This window comes from Jaculus jaculus, chromosome 7 (assembly GCF_020740685.1).
Source record: "Jaculus jaculus isolate mJacJac1 chromosome 7, mJacJac1.mat.Y.cur, whole genome shotgun sequence".
Taxonomy (NCBI): domain Eukaryota; kingdom Metazoa; phylum Chordata; class Mammalia; order Rodentia; family Dipodidae; genus Jaculus; species Jaculus jaculus.
In genome coordinates, this window is record NC_059108.1 from 126,261,710 (window position 1) to 126,277,871 (window position 16,162).

General features: G+C 42.2%; 1 protein-coding gene across 10 annotated transcripts in view; it reads right to left on the reverse strand.

Annotated features, from left to right (window-relative positions):
• Unc79 (unc-79 homolog, NALCN channel complex subunit) overlaps positions 1-15,793 on the reverse strand; it is a 271,086-nt gene extending 255,293 nt beyond the window's left edge. For 9 of the 10 annotated variants that reach the window (XM_004649317.2, XM_045155118.1, XM_045155124.1 and 6 more), the window contains exon 1: positions 15,303-15,414. In XM_004649317.2, coding sequence (XP_004649374.2) covers positions 15,303-15,324 — 22 coding nt within the window. In that variant the 5' untranslated portion in view covers positions 15,325-15,414. Of the gene's footprint in view, positions 1-15,302; positions 15,415-15,487 lie in introns of those variants that run through there. The other variant, XM_045155122.1, reaches the window with a different exon arrangement.
• Between the last annotated feature and the right edge of the window lie 369 nt (positions 15,794-16,162).

Genomic DNA, 16,162 nt, shown 5'->3' on the forward strand with positions numbered 1-16,162 from the left:
AACGATGGTCAGCAGGTTGTGGTGGATAATGGATAGAGAAAAAAAGATATCAATATAAAAAGGGAAATAGTGGGAAAGAAGTTGGAATTCAGTGCAGAGGGTAGAGGAGGAGACAAAGGAGTGTGGTGGGAGAGAATTATGTACTTTTTTAAATAACTTGTTATTTTATTTAAAATTTAAAAAACTAAAGTGGTGAGCAATTGGGGATGACACTCAATGTCAACCTCTGGCCTCTATATGCACACACACACATACGCATATGCACATGTGCTCAAACACATAAAAAATACATACAGAGACATGCAAACCACATACATATACATGCAAAAATAATGAGAAAATAAACATCAAAACAAAGAAAGTTGGGGGGAGGGCATTGTTAGATGGTTCAGCAATTAAAGGCATTTGCTTGAAATCCTGCCAACCTGAGTTTGATCTTCCTCAATGCCCACATAAAGCTGGACACAGAGTGGCTCATATGTCTGTCATCCCCATGTGCCTACAGCAATAAGAGGTAGAACTAGGAGAGCCCAGAAGCTCACAAGCAACCAGCAAGAGAGACCCTGTCTCCAAAGAAAACAGAAGGAGAGAAGAACGACCTAGATTGTCCTCTGACCTCTACTCATGTGCTCTGGTACACGCAAGTAAATAAATGAATTTAAAAGCAGAAGAACTTATTTATTTGCTTGTTTTTCAAGGTATAATCTCACTCTAGCCCAGGCTGACCTGGGATTCACTATGTAGTCTCAGGGTGGCTGTAAACTCACGGTGATCCTCCTACCTCTGCCTCCCAAATTCTGGGATTAAAAGCATGCACCACCATACCCAGCTAAAAGAATCTTTTTTTTTTTTTTTTTTTGGCTAAGAGGCACTCTTGCATAATTCTATGCAAACAAATTTAAATAATTTTTTAGTTTTATTTATTTATCTGAGTGCAACAGTCAGAGAAAGAGGCAGAAAGAGAGAGAATGGGAGGGATGGGTGCACCAGGGCCTCCAGCCACTGCAAATGAACTCCAGACACGTGCGACCCCTTGTGCATCTGGCTAATATGGGTTCTAGGGAATCAAGCCTCGAACTGGGGTCCTTAGGCTTCACAGGCAAGCGCTTGACCGATAAACCATCTCTCCAGCCCCTATGCAAACAAGTTTAAAAACACATATAAAATGTTCAGAGAACATGTGTCATAGAACAAGAAGGAAGGGAGGTTTAGAAATCATACTGCAAAAACCACGCACTGGACTAGATGGTATCATAGAGAACATCTAACAAACTGTCAAAGACAGACAACCTCAGTTCTGCTTTAATCCAGAGCAAAGAAAGAAAACTTCCCTGACAGGAGTGCTCAGCACTGCAATATCTCTATCACACCTTCCAAGGCTCAGGGTGCATTGTGGAAGAGGTGGCGGAAAGAATGTAAGAGCCAAAGGAAGAGTAGGACTCCGTACAATGTGCTCCTGCAGACACAAAATAGCCTGGATAGTCATGACCTTGCAGTGCCTGACACTAACACTACCTACACAAGACCATCATAATAGGAGGAAAAGATTATGACATCAAAATAAAAGAGAGACTGATTGAGATGGGGAGGGGGTATGATAGAGAATGGAGTTTCAAAGGGGAAACTGAGGGGAGGGAGGGTATTACCATGGAATATTGTTTTAATCACGGAAGTTGTTAATTATAAAAAATAAATAAATATTAATAAAAGAAAGAAAACTTCCAAAATCGCTGCATATCCTAAGTATAACATTGTTCTCAGTTCTGAACTAGAACCAATTCCCACATTACCTTCCAAAAAAACCGACAGATAAATCAATCTTAAGTATGACAAAACATACTCCAGCATATTAATAAATTTAAGAATAATCATATGTTCTCCATGAATGAAGAAAATGAATTTGATTCAATACACATTCATTATTTTTTTTCTGGGGTAGGGTCTTGCTCTTGCCCAAGCTGACCTGGAATTCACTATGCAGTCTCAGGGTGGCCTTGAACTCATGGCAATCCTCCTAACTCAGCCTCCCAAGTGCTAGGATTAAAGGCGTGCGCCACCACACCCAGCTCTGCAATAATTTTTTAAACTGGGGGTGGGGAGATGGCTCAGCAGCTAAATGTACTTGCTTGTAAAGCCTGCTGGCCTGGGTTTGATTCTATAGCATTCACGTAGAGCTGGATGAAAGGTGGTACATGTGTATGGAGTTTATTTGAAACAGCAAAAAATACTGCAAACATGCACACACATGTGCAAATAAATAAAATTTAAAAAGAATCACAGGGGCTGGGGAGATGGCTCAGCAATTAAAGGTACTTGCTTCCAAAGCCTCCCAGCTGAATTCAGTTCCCCAGCACCCACATAAAGCCACATACAAAAGATAGAGCAAACATCTGGCATTGGTTTGCAGTAGCAAAAGTCCCAGTCACATCAATACATATATGCACACATACATAAATGTACATGTAAATAATAAAATAAAAAATATAAAAATATAAAAATTTTAAATAGTTAAGACGTCAAATTTCACATTATGTGACTTTAAAACAAAAAAAGAATCACTTGGGCTACAGAGATTGCTTAGCAGTTAAAGTATTTAGCAGCAAAGCCAAAGGTCCCAGGTTCAATTCCCCAGTATCCACATAAAGCCAAATGCACAAGGTGGCATACTCATCTGGAGTTCATTTTTAGTGACTAGAGGCCCTGGCATGCTTGCTCGCTCACTCTCTCTGTCTCTTGCTCTCTCTCTCAAATAAAATAAACAATATTTGAAAAGAATCTCTTGATTTAAAATATTATTTATTTATTTATTTGAGAAAGAGGCGGGGGGGGAGAGAATGGGCATGTCAGGGCCTCCAGCCACTGTAAACTAACTCCAGATGCTTGCACCCTTGTACATCTGGCTTACATGGGTCCTGGAGTATCTAACCAGGATCCTTTGGCTTTGCAGGCAAATGCCTTAACTGCTAAGCCATCTCTCCAGCCCAAAGATTTTTTAATAAAAGTAGAAACTGATAGATGGATACCTTGGTAATATATTACCACAACTTAAAAGTATATCATACTTAAGAGAGAAATACCAAAGGAAAAACAAGACAAAACACTGGGTATGTTAGCACATACCTACAAACCCAGCACCTAGAAGGCAAAGACATTATGGAGAGTTTCAGGGCAGCCTAAGGTAAATAGAGAGACCCTGTTCCAATGAAGTAGAAAAAAAGACAAGAACACGTGCTCTCTTTATTAAATATTGTGTTAGAGATATTTGCCAAGAAAATTAGAAAAGAAATTAAAGAAGATGTTAAAACTGATTGAGAAGAAACAATAAAACTATTTTTGATTTGCAGAAATATTATTCTACACTTAAAAGCACAAAAGAATAGATGGAAAAAATACTACAAAATGAAAACAGTTTAGTAAAGTAAGGTTATGAAATTAGTATACAAAAAACAATAGTCTTGGGCTGAAGAGATGGCTCAGAAGTTAAAGGCATTTGTTTGCAAAGCCTGATGGCCTAGGTTCAATTCCCCAGTACCCAGGTGCACAAAGTGGCACATGCATCTGGAGTTCATTTGCAGTGGCAGGAAGCCCTGGCATATCCATTCTCTCTATCTTTATCTCTCTCCCTCCTTCTCTTTATCATTCTCTCAAGTAAATAAAAAAAATAATAGTTTTTTAAAAAGCAATAGTCTTGTTTGAAAATAAGTAGAAGAAAATGCATATTCCAATGATAAAAACAAAACGATAATATCAGGCATAAATTCAATAAGAAATTCCAAAATCTATATGAGAAAAAATGTAAAGCACCTTTGCAAAGGCAAATCGAGTATGATTCAACATCATTAAAGATGTCAGTTCTACCTAAATAACTTGTATTAAAATTTTAATGTGAGGGTTAGAGAGATGGCTTACACGCCAAATGCACAAAGGTGAGGTGGGAGATACAAAAGCAACAGAAAGGGGCTGGGGAAATGACTTAGCTGTTAAAGATGCTCACAGGCAAAACCTGACGGTCCAGGTTCAATTCCCCAGCCACTTATGTAAAGCCAGACAGGCAAGAGAACTTGGCAACATACACACACACTCGCACACACGCACACACAAATAATTTTTTTAAAGCAACAGAAGGATAACTAATATGCTGAGTAAATGAATCAAGAATAACAATGAAAGCCGGGCATGGTGGTGCATGCCTTTAATCCCAGCACTTGGGAGGTAGAGGTAAGAGGATCGCCATGAGTTCAAGGCCACCCTGAGATTACATAGTAAATTCCAGGTCAGCCTGAGCTAGAGTGAAACCCTACCTCAAAAAAAAAAAAAAAAAAGAGTAACAATGAAGGCCAGGAGTGGTGGCGCATGCCTTTAATCCCAGCACTTGGGAGGCAGAGGTTAGAAGGACTCACCATGAGTTTGAGGCCACCCTGAGTCTCCACAGTGAATTCCAGGTCAGCCTGAGCTAGAGTGAGACCCTACCTTGAAAAACCAAAAAAAGAATAACATTGAAATGATAAAAGGATAAAAATTCTAATGAGTTGAATTGCTTCTCCCCCACAAATATGTTCAATTACTAATTCCAGGTATCTGTGAAGATGCCCTTCATTTTGAAGTGGGGTCTTAATATATGTAATCAAGTTAAGATGAGATCATCTTGGAGTAAGATGGGCTCTGAATCAAATGAGTGTTGTATTCATGAGACAGAGGAGGAAATTTGTACAGAGACACAGACCACAGAAACACCAAAGACTGCTAACCACCACCAGAAGTGAAAGAGAGGCAAGGAAAGATGCTTCCCTTGACCTTGCAGAGAGAACATAGCCCTGCTGACACTTTGATTTTGGACTTGAAGTTCCAAAATTGTGATAGAATAAACATCTGTTGTCTTAAGTCACCTACTTTGTGGTCATTTGTTTCAGCACCCATAGAATACTAATACAGAGCTATGCAAAGCCCTTCCTTTATCTTTCAGCTGCTCAAGTAGGGGATAAAAGAAAACAGACTTAATAATAGTTACTCCTATGAACAGGCCTGGCAGTTCTAGTGGGGCAACAGCTTGCTATTATGAAAAAAGTTAAAGAAATATTTGGGCTGGAGAGGTGGTTTAGCAGTTAAGGCAAAACCTAATGACCCAGGTTCGATTCCCCAGCACCCACGTAAGCCAGATGCACAAGGTGGTGTATGTGTCTGGAGTTCATTTGTAGTGTCTAGAGTCCCTGGTACACCCATTCTCTATCTGCCTCTCACACGTGGGTGCACTCTCTATATATATTTCTTCCCCCCCCTCCCCCTCTCTCTCTCCCTCTCGCTATCTGCTTCTCTGTGTGTGTATCTATCTGCCTCTCTCTCAAGTAACCACTGAGAGTAACCACTGGCTGCAGTGACTCTGAATCAAAAAAATAAGGTGAAGGCTGGAGAGATGGCTTAGTGGTTAAGGCTTGCCTGTGAAGCCTAAGGACCCAGGTTCCACTCCCCAGTGCCCATGTAAGCCAGATGCACAAGGAAATGCATGTGCACAAGATCCTGCATGTGCACAAGGCGGCAGCATGCATCTGGAGTTTGATTGCAGTGGCTACAGGTCCTGGCACACCAGTTACTTTCCTCTCTCTCTCTCTCTTTCTCTCATAAATACAATAAATAAAAATAAGGTCAAGGCTGAAGAGATTGCTCAGTGGTTAAAAGTGTTTGCTTGTAAAGCCTGATAGTCCAGGTTTGACTCCTCAGCTAGAAGCACAAAGTGGCACGTGCATCTGGTGTTTGTTTGCCATGGCCATGCTTGGTTTTTCTGTGGGTACCAGAGATCAAACACAACTCGTTATATTTTTATTATGCATCTATGTATAAGGGAGAGAGAGAAGGAAACTATGGATGTGTCAGAGCCTCTTGCCACTGCAAACAAATGCCAGGTGCATGTGTCACTTTGTGAACCTGGTTTTAAGTGGGAATCAAATTCAGGCCAGTAGGCTTTGCAAGGAAGCACCTTTAACAGTTGAGCCATCTCTCCAGCCATTCTCCAAATACATATAACTTTTATAGGCCAAATTTGTTAGATTATTATGAATTGTCATCTTTTTCTACTTCTAAGGGAAGCTCATTTACTATTGAAGCTCAAAAAAATACTGTAGGACTGGAGAGATGACTCAGGGTTTAAGTGCTCTTCCTATGCAAGCATGAGAACCTGAGACCACCAGGGTTCAATCTCCAGGACCCACATAAGCAACTGGGCATGGCCATGCACATCTGTAACCCCAGTTGTGCAGGAAGCACATAGCAGAGAATCAGTGGAGCTTGCAAATGGCAAGCTCCAGAGTCAGGAGACCCTTGGCAAGGAATAACGGGCAATGGGTGATGGACGGGTATACCTGATGCTTTCCTCTAGCCACCACAGGCAAGCCCACGGGGCACCACAGCAAGCACATGAGGTGCTGCCTCAGCACCACAGCACACATACCAGGCACATGCAAAAGAAAGCACTGTATGTACATAAATGTGAATGTATGTGTACATTCTTCCAATTTTATGTGTTCATCTAAGACTCCAGGACCTATGAAAATGAAAAGCACCTTAAAATGCTGAACATCACTCCAACCTCAATACATCAAATATTAAATAAGACTCACAAGATAATCTGTGCTATATGAAAACATTGCTCCTTTTTATTATTTTTATCTATTTATTACAGAGAGACAGAGAAGGAGACGGGTGGCATGCCAGGACCTCTAGTCACTGCAAACAAACTCCAGAGGCATGTGCTACCTGTGCATCTGGCTTGTAAGTCCTGGGGAATAGAACTTGGGTCCTTAGCCTTTGCAGGCAAGAGCCTTAACTGCTAAGCAATCTCTCCAACCCCCTTTCTAAAAATATTTTATTTATTTGAGAGAAAAAGAATGGGTGCACCAAGGCCTCTAGCCACTGCAAATGAACTCCAGATGCATGTGCTACCTTGTACATCTGGATTTATGTGAGTACTGACGAGTTGTACCTGGGTCCTTTGTCTTTGCAGTCAAGTACCTTAACTGCTAAGGCTTTTTTTTTTTTTTTTTTTTTTTGTGGGAGGCTTTCACTTTAGTTCAGGCTGACCTGGAAACCTGGAATTCACTATGTAGTTTCAAGGTGGCCTAGAACTCACAGCAATCCTCCTACCTCTGCCTCTCAAGTGTTGGGATTAAAGGCATGTACCATCATGCCCAGCTGGGAACATTGGTCTTGAAAAAGCCAAAAGGAAAGAAAAACAAGACAGAAATAGAATATATGAACAAAAAGTAGCACATAAAATAGTTGAGCTTTCCATACCACAGAAAGCTAGATGGGATTAAAATACATTGTGGCTTACTGTACTTTTAAAATATATATATACATATAATTTATTTAAGAGAGAGAGATAGAGTCTCTAGCCATTGCAAATGAATTCCAGATGCATGTACCACCTTGTGCATCTGGCTTATGTGGGTCCTGGAGAATCTAACCTGGGTCCTTAGCCTTCACAGGCAAGTGCTTAACCACTAAGCCATTTCTCCAGCCCTTACTGTACTTTTTGATGCAGTAAATATTTCATTTATAAGCCAGTATGTGTTTATTGATACATACCTGCCATATCTTTACAGAGTATAAGGAAAAATGCACAATGAATATTTAATGCAATACTACTTAAAATCAAGAATCCCAACTTAAATCTTACTTATTGGTTGTAATGAAATCAGTGTATACAATTTGAACAGGAGCTAAGGAGATGGTTCAGTAAGTAAAACGTTTGCCTCACAAGCCTGAGAAACTGAGTTGGAATCCCAGAACCAACATTTGAAAAGCTGGGTGTGGTAGCACACCTGTAATCCCAGCGCTGGGAAACTGGAGACAGCAAGATCCCTGGGGCTTGCTGACCAGTTTAGTCCAGCCAAATTGATAAACTCCAGGCCAATGAAAAACTCTATCTCAAGAAAAAAAAGGAACAGCATTCATGAAAAAAGATACATGAGGGCTGGAGAGAAGGCTTAGTGGCAAGGTGCTTGACAGCAAAGCCAAAGGACTCATTTTCAATTCCCTAGTACCCACATACAGCCAGGTGCACAAGGTGGTACATGCGCCTGGAGTTTGTATTCAATGGCTAGAGGCCCTGGCATGCCCATTCATTCCCTCTCTCTCTCTCTCAAAAATAAATAAATAAATAAAATATTTTTTAAAAAAAGAAGATACCTGAAAGCTGGAGAGATTGCTCAGGGGTTAAAGGTGCTTTTTGCAAAGGCTTACAGCTCAAGTTAGATCCTCCCAGTACCCACATAAAGCCAGATGCAAAAATTGGTGCATGCATGTGCCTGGAGTTCATTTGCAATAGCAAGAGGCCCTGGCATGTTCTCCCCTCCCCCCCTTTCTTTCCTCACCCCTCTTCTTTATGTCTGTCTCCTTGAAGATAAATAACAAAAAATATTTTTAAAAGGTACTGAGATTGTCTTCTGGCCTCTACATGCATGCATACTCATGTGCACAAGCACAGCACCCATACACATGTGCACCTGTGCACACATGAACACACACACACTTGAACAGGATCCAAATAAAACTGCATCCCAAAGAATCTCTGGCTTCTGATGCACTGCCACTCCATCTTAAGGAAGACAGTTGGCTGGCTCTGTGCTAAGTAATTAGGAATCATGGTTATTATGCTGAACACAATAAAAAGAAAATTTAGCTAATCAGAAAGAACCAAAACCACAATGAACGTTCAATAAAATTGTAGCTTGCTATGTAAACATTATAACATTTGATTTAGCAAATATATTCTAAGTACTTTTGACAAATCCATTTGAAAAACATGCATTTTATACAATGTTCATGTTTTATAACAGAATTTCATATAAAATGTAAAGTGTAAAATGATATTCAAAAACTTTATTATGTAACGCTTCCTTTCAAAATATATTTTATCCATGCTTAATAATTTTAATTACATCTTGGAAACACAGATATGGACACAATATAATCTGCATATCCAGTACATTGCGGCAACTAACAGTAAATTACTAACAATTAGTAAAATTAGTTACTATTGAAATACAGTGTAGCACATAAGTAGAATGTGCAGGGCATTCTTGTGCAGTCAGGCAGGGCATCCAAGATAAATATTGAGCATCAGGCAAAGGCAGAAAGAAAGAAAGGAAGGAAGGGAGAAAAGGAAGGAGAGGAGGGAAGGGGAAGGGAAGAGAGAGAGAAAAAAGGAAGGAAGAAAAAAAGAGAGAAAGGAGGAAGGGAGGAAAGAAGGAAGAAAGAGAGAGAGAGAGGAAGGTAACACTTCAGACAGAAAGAACATGGTGCATTGGAAGAAGTGAATAAACAGTTCATTGTAGAGCAAAGAGGTAGAAAAGACATTAAGTCTGATAAACTAAAAGCAATAGAAACAGAAGTCTGAGAAGCCCCCTCATTTTGTGACTTGGATACATGGTGATGTCATTCACTGAGATAAGTAAAACACCGTTTTTGGACAGAAGACAATGAGCTTACATTTGTCATATGTATGAGATGAGAGGATACAGACAGAGGCACCTAGTTCCAGAGACATGATTTGACTAGAAAGTTGTATTTGGGAACAATCCACATGACACATGAAGGTGATTACTGATACCATGTGAATGGAAAGAGAGGAGAGGAAGAGATTAGACTAACAATGGAATCAAGTACAACTCTTAAAAGTAGGTGAAAGTAGGAGGATACAGCCCTAAGAATAAATCTGAGCAGAAATAGTAAAAAAGAAAAGAAAAGAGGGTTGGGGAGATGGCCCAGTGGGAAAAGCACTTACTACACAAGATGAGACCCTGAATTTGGATCCCCAAGTCCCACATAAAACCAGATGGAAGGGGAGACAGGAGAATTCCCAGAAGCTCCTAGGCCAGGTAACCTGGTTTATGCAACAACAAACAAGAGATAAGACCCTGTCTCAAACAAAAGGGAAGGCAAGAAGAGACACCAGAGGCTGTCCTCTGGCCTCCACAGGCATGCCGTGGCATATGCATCCCCACACTCACACACAATACATACATGCACATCCACACACAAAGATTATTTTTTAAAGGAGAGTTTAAATGAGGACCATATCAACTAGAGTCAAACAATACAAAGAAGTCGTTTAAGGCATAAGCTAAAACACACTGTTCTTTTTACAATCACAAATCACTAGTTTTTGGAAGAATTAATAAAGCTAAAATTTCAACTATAAGAATTATCAATGTTGCTGTGCAAAGATTCCAAAGACTACAGATTGCAGTGCTATATGTAGTAAAGAAGTATTTTTCTATTTTAGCCATATAACCATATCATATTCAGCATAGGCCTTAAGTTTGCTTGGGAGAAGGACAACTTCAACTTCAAATGTTAGTACTAATTAGATAGACTCTTTTTTTGTTTTTTGTTTGTTGAGGTAGGGTCTCACTCTAGCCCAGGCTGACCTGGAATTCACTATGTAGTCTGAGGGTGGCCTCAAATTCACAGCAATCTTCCTACCTCTGCCTCCTGAGAGCTAGGATTAAAGGCATGCACCACCACACCTGGCTAGATATACTCTTAAAGCATTTGTCTCTAATACAATAAAAAATATTTTTAATTACTGAGATAAAGATATTGGGTTGGGACTTGAGAGATTGCTTAGTGGTTAAGGCACTTGCCTATGAAGCCTAAGGACCCATGTTCAACTCCCCAGGTCCCATGTAAGCCAGATGTACAAGGTGATGCATACACACTAGGTAGCTCATGCGTCTGGAGTTCAATTGTAGTGGCAGGAGGCCCTGGAATGCCAATTCTCAATCTCTCTTACCTTTCTCTTTCTCTCTCTCTCTCTCTCTCTCTCTCTCTCACACACACACACACACACACACACATAAACAAAGATTTTGGTTGGATGATTACATTAATAGTACATACATTTCTATAATTGGCTCTTTGAGCCTATACTCAAATTATCAGTGGTTAATTTCCAAATTTGACAAACATTTTAATGGATATTTAAATAAAGGATTTATGTTTACCAGCATCGTAATTATAATGCAAAAGGTAATACATAGGCAGTTCATGCCTTAGAAATACTCCGTTTAAGCCGGGCGTGGTGGAGCATGCCTTTAATCCCAGCATTCGGGAGGCAGAGGTAGGAGGATCACTGTGAGTTTGAGGCCACCCTGAGACTGCATAGAGAACTCCAGATCAGCCTGAGCTAAAGTAGTGAGACCCTACCTCGTAAAACCAAAGAAAAAAAAGACTCTATTTAGGTGATCAGCCTCACAGGCAGTATCAACTCCAGGAGATGCCACTCAGGATTTCCTCCCATCTTTTGTGCTACAGAAGCCTGGAGACAAGGAAATGAGTTGAGCCCAAGAGTCCATATCCCTTTTCAATACCATCACAGCTACATTCTGGAGGGCTAGACCCAAACTTTATAATTAGCCCCATTTTGGCAGCAAGTACATGGTTTTATTCTTGATGATGATAATAATAGTTCACATCTATTAGCTTCATATTCTGTGCCAGGATTCTGTACTAAGCACTTTTCATGGATCACCTCACTTAATCTTCTCAGCAGCTATTACTATTCCCATATCATATACCTGATGAACTATAATAGATGACATATATAGACAATTTGAAAATTTAAATTTACTTCCTCAAGGTCATATAGCATGCAAGATGCAGAGTCAAGATTCAAGCCCAGGCAACAATCTAAGATTAACACCTCAATTCTTTACTTCTGCTATTATCAAAAACAGAGCTTTATTTGAAAAGTCACTCTGAAAGTATTATAGATTGGTCAGCATTAACTATTTGAAGACAGAGAAAGTTAAAGGAGAGGGAGTCGAATCTTTTCAAAGTACCAAATACATCATAAATTCTGTTTTCATCATTCTCAATTCTATATTAGTAAAATAAACATTTTTTGTATATTTTTATTTATTTATTTGAAAGTGACAGACAGAGAAAGAGACATATAAAGAGAGAGAAAAAAATGGACACACCAGGGCCTCCAGCCACTGCAAATGAACTCTAGATGCATGTGCCCCCTTGTGCATCTGGCTAGCTGGGTCCTAGGGAATCAAGCCTAGAACCGGGGTCCTTAGGCTTTACAGGCAAGCGCTTAGCCACTAAGCCATCTCTCCAGCCCAGTAAAATGAGTATTTTTACTACAGTGAACTGTACTCTCTCATGCAGTAGCCTGCGAAGCTGCTAGGAAGCTTTCTCCACCTGTCATCAGGTTCTGCAGATAACACAGGGACAGACTGAGTGCTTAATAGGTTCCAAGCTACATCTTTGCTAAAACAAGCCCATCTTTTATCACTACCATTTATCACATAAAAGAAAGTGCCGCTACATAAAAATAAAGATCATTTTCCTGTCTCTGTGATACATTATACTTCAAAGGTAGTCACTGTAATCTATCTGGGTTGAAATATAAGCACTTCCCCTGCTGGTTCAACCAAACTATGTCCACTTCCTGTACATGAGACCTTTACTTACAACAAGAGGACCCAAGAAAACTATTTCAACATTATATTAGGCCTGATTATCTACCCACCCCCACCTTGGCCTAGTCCTTAAGAAAGTGGTACTGTGCATGCTCCTGAAAACATAGAAGAAATAACTTCTCTTGTCTCTTCCCTCTGGCGATCTTCATGCCCATCATGGCCCTCTTCCCCAATTCTCCTCCCTTCTAGCAATACTCCTAATAAATCCAAGATAAACTGCTACCAAGCTGCAGCAAGTTCACTTTAGTAAAAAGTACGCACTTTCATCAACTATGAAGGTTTTCATGCTTTTGCTTGCTGTTCAGGAGTGCACATTACATCCATTCATATTGAGGCATATAAAAAAGAAGAAGAAAGGATGCCTAACTTATCTTTGCTTAAAATCAAAGCACCTAAAATCAACCAAAGCAAACTGATTCTTTTTACAGCTTCCTCCCAGTATCTTCCTTGGCCTCCAAAACCCACAGGACTAAACAAAGGCAGCTATTTCTATTATTGTTTACTAGACACATGGAAATTCTGAGGCACAAAACTATGTACCTAGCGGACCAGTGTCTCCCAGGTCATCAGGTGGGCGTGCAAAGCTCAAAAACCACACGTTCTAGCTCTAGATATGGTGGCCCATTCCTTCTCTACAGAAGAAAAACATCTTTTTGCAAACAAATGTAAAGTAGAAATTTAAGTTCACAATTTGTACTACACAACCTAACCTTCATCTGTAATTTCTTCATTTTGGCATGCACTGCCCAGGAAAGAAATAAAATAAAGTGCCAGTGCGTATAAACACATAACAGGAGAACACAGTAAAAGGACAGTGAGACTCGCTGCTGTTAACCTGAAGTGACTTACATAATATGTAACTGTGACATCAAATGACAGGTGGTGGGACTTTCTAACAACCAGACTGCAATAAGACCTTCAAGGGTACACAATTCTCAAGTGAGAAGTTCCACACTGATTCCAACTATGCTGCTACTACTAGTGGAATACAGCCATTGTTTTTGAAAGCCTCTGTAGAAGTAAAATTTAATTGTGAAGCTGCATTTAACTTTTGCAAACAAGCAAAAAAAATAAAATCAAATCACAAAAGAAGACCAGGTTTAGTGGCGCACGCCTTTAATCCCAGCACTCAGGAGGCAAAGGTAGGAGGATTGTTGTGAGTTTGAGGCCAGCCTGAGGCTGCATAGTGAATTCCAGGTCAGCCTGGGCTCGAAAAAGACCTTACCTCAGAAAAAAAAAGAAAGAGAGAGAGAGAGAGGAAGGGAGGGAGGGAGGGAGGAAGGAAGGAAAGGAAAGGAAAGAAAGAAAATCACAAAAGTGTTTTCACACTTACTTAAAAAAATTGACTATTTAAGCGTCAGGATCACAGTGTTATTTATTGAGTATATGCTATGAACTAGGCTCAATAAACTCCATCAGCATTATTACCCCAGGCTTATAGATGAGGAAATAAAGTTCAGAGAGGTCAGTTATCTTGCCCAAGGTCAGAGGCAGAACTAGGATTTAAACTCAGATCTTCCAGATTACAAAATCCCTGTAGAGAGGTTCAAGTACTGGATGAGAGGGATGCACAAATTCTAAATCTGGGAACCACCAGTCTGGGAACTGGGTTATCTTCCATCCATTCAGTCTTATCTGGTGGTTACGTGACATAACATTTTTTTTTTGTATATCTCATAAAATGATTCCAATGACCATTCCAACAAAGATTTACAAAGACTTAAGTAGGGACAGCATAATCAACAGAAATGTGTACTGCTCTGGAAGAAACAAGAGTCATTTAGATTAATAAGTTCTGGTGTGCTTGTTAAAAACACAAACTCGCTGAAGTGCATAATAAAGGATGTTGTATTTTCAACCAGAAGCTTAAGTTCCTGAATTGTGCCCTCAAGAAAACGTTCATATTAACCGCCCTACCAAGCACACACCCAAGGCCTGCTAGTGCGCACTGAAATAAGAGATACCACAGGAACCATCTTAGAAACTTCCTCGGCCCTCAAGGACTTGCTAGGTTGTTCCCAGCCAAGCTCAGAGTCAACCAGCACTTGGTACAACCAAAATTCTCCTGTGCTACTAGAGTTTGAGTGTGGGCTACCTCACAAAGGAAACCTGCTCTTGGGGAAAATAATTAGATAAATCAGATGGTTTCCCCAGCGCCCCTTTCTCTGTCTTTAAGCACCTCGCTGTCGTGGTCAGCTTCAGCCTCTGCGCTGGCATTCGTGAGCTAATTGTCCTCGCACTGGATACGGAATTCTGCCTGGCTCCCCGCTCCCTGCCCCCCCTCTCTCCCTTCTTGCCTCTTCCACCCAAAGTGGAAACTGCAGGCTCCAACTCCCCGATGGCTCCAGCACCAAGCACTGGGCATGCTCAGAAGGCCCGGGCAGGCTTTGGTAGCAACTGACAGTTCCCCGCCCCTGATTTGCCGCTGGCCCCCTTCCCCCACTCCAACAAGAGACACCGAAATGTTTATCTGAAAGATACAAAGGCCTCTTTACACCACCGCCCCCACCCCGAGAATGACCCCATTTTAATTTCATTTCGCAGGGTCTTTCCGTCTTGAAAAAAGCCCACCACTGGCCGGAGAAGCCCGCAGTGTTGTTGTTGGTTGTTGGGTTTTTTTTCAGCACCCGGGACAGCGCCGCGCCGCCGGGCCCGGCCCCCTCCCCCACCTGCCCACCCGCACCCGCACCCGTCCCGTCCTCAGCCCCCACCCCCGCACCAGCACAATGCCAAGGTCTCCCGGCAGCCGCAAACGCCGCAGCTGCCATAGCTCCCGGCCGGAGGCCCGGCCGGAATGCCCGGCCGGCTGCTACTTACACTGCTCCGCTTTGGTGGACATGGTGCTGTCCAGATGGAAAGGCTTTGCCCCAAAATCTGTGTCGTGTGAGCTCCCTCGCTCCGCCAGCGATGTTGCGAGGAAAAGAGCGCATACCCCCCACCCCCCACCCCCTCGCTTTCCCCCTCCCTTAGGCCCGTGTCGCTACCATTCGGACAAAACGCACATCAAATTGCAGAATTCGGTCCCGGAAGGTTAGGAAATCGCCCCCGGAGAAATGGGTGGGATTTAATAGGCGGCCAAAGGCTTCCTGTCCGTCCCCTCCTGGAGCTGCCCGCGTTGATGTGGGCGGGGAGACCGAAAGCCCAAGGCAAGCTGCGGCTCCTGGTGAAATGGGAAAATGGGCTCGACCGGGGGAGGAGTATTTCCATTCATAAGGCGCACGGAGGGGACGGGTGTTTCCCAGAGAAAAGCCTCTTAAAGTGCCGGAGTCCCCGACCATTTGGATCTCCCATTGGCGTTCTCCCGGCCTGTGAATCCTGCTCGCGAAGCAGCCCCCCGGTTCCTGGGCTGTGTGACCCGGGAGGGACACAGGTGCGTCCCGCGCTCCGTCTCCGCCGCCGGGAGGAAGGAGAGGGAGGCGGATCCGGGGCGGGCTGGAGCGCGCCGGGGCCCTGGGCGACGAGGATGCTCCCGAGGACGGGGCGAGCAAGGAAATGGAGAAGTAACCCTCCGCATGGCTTCCCCGCGCGCTGCGCTCTGTGCACTCTGCCTCCGCTCGCCCACGGACTCTCCTGCCGAGGAGCAGCAATGGGAGGTCCCACTGGCCAGGGGACTCGAGAGGATGTGGGGAGTTGGGGCTAAGGAAAAGAGGAGATTTCCTTGCATGGTGAAGCTGGAA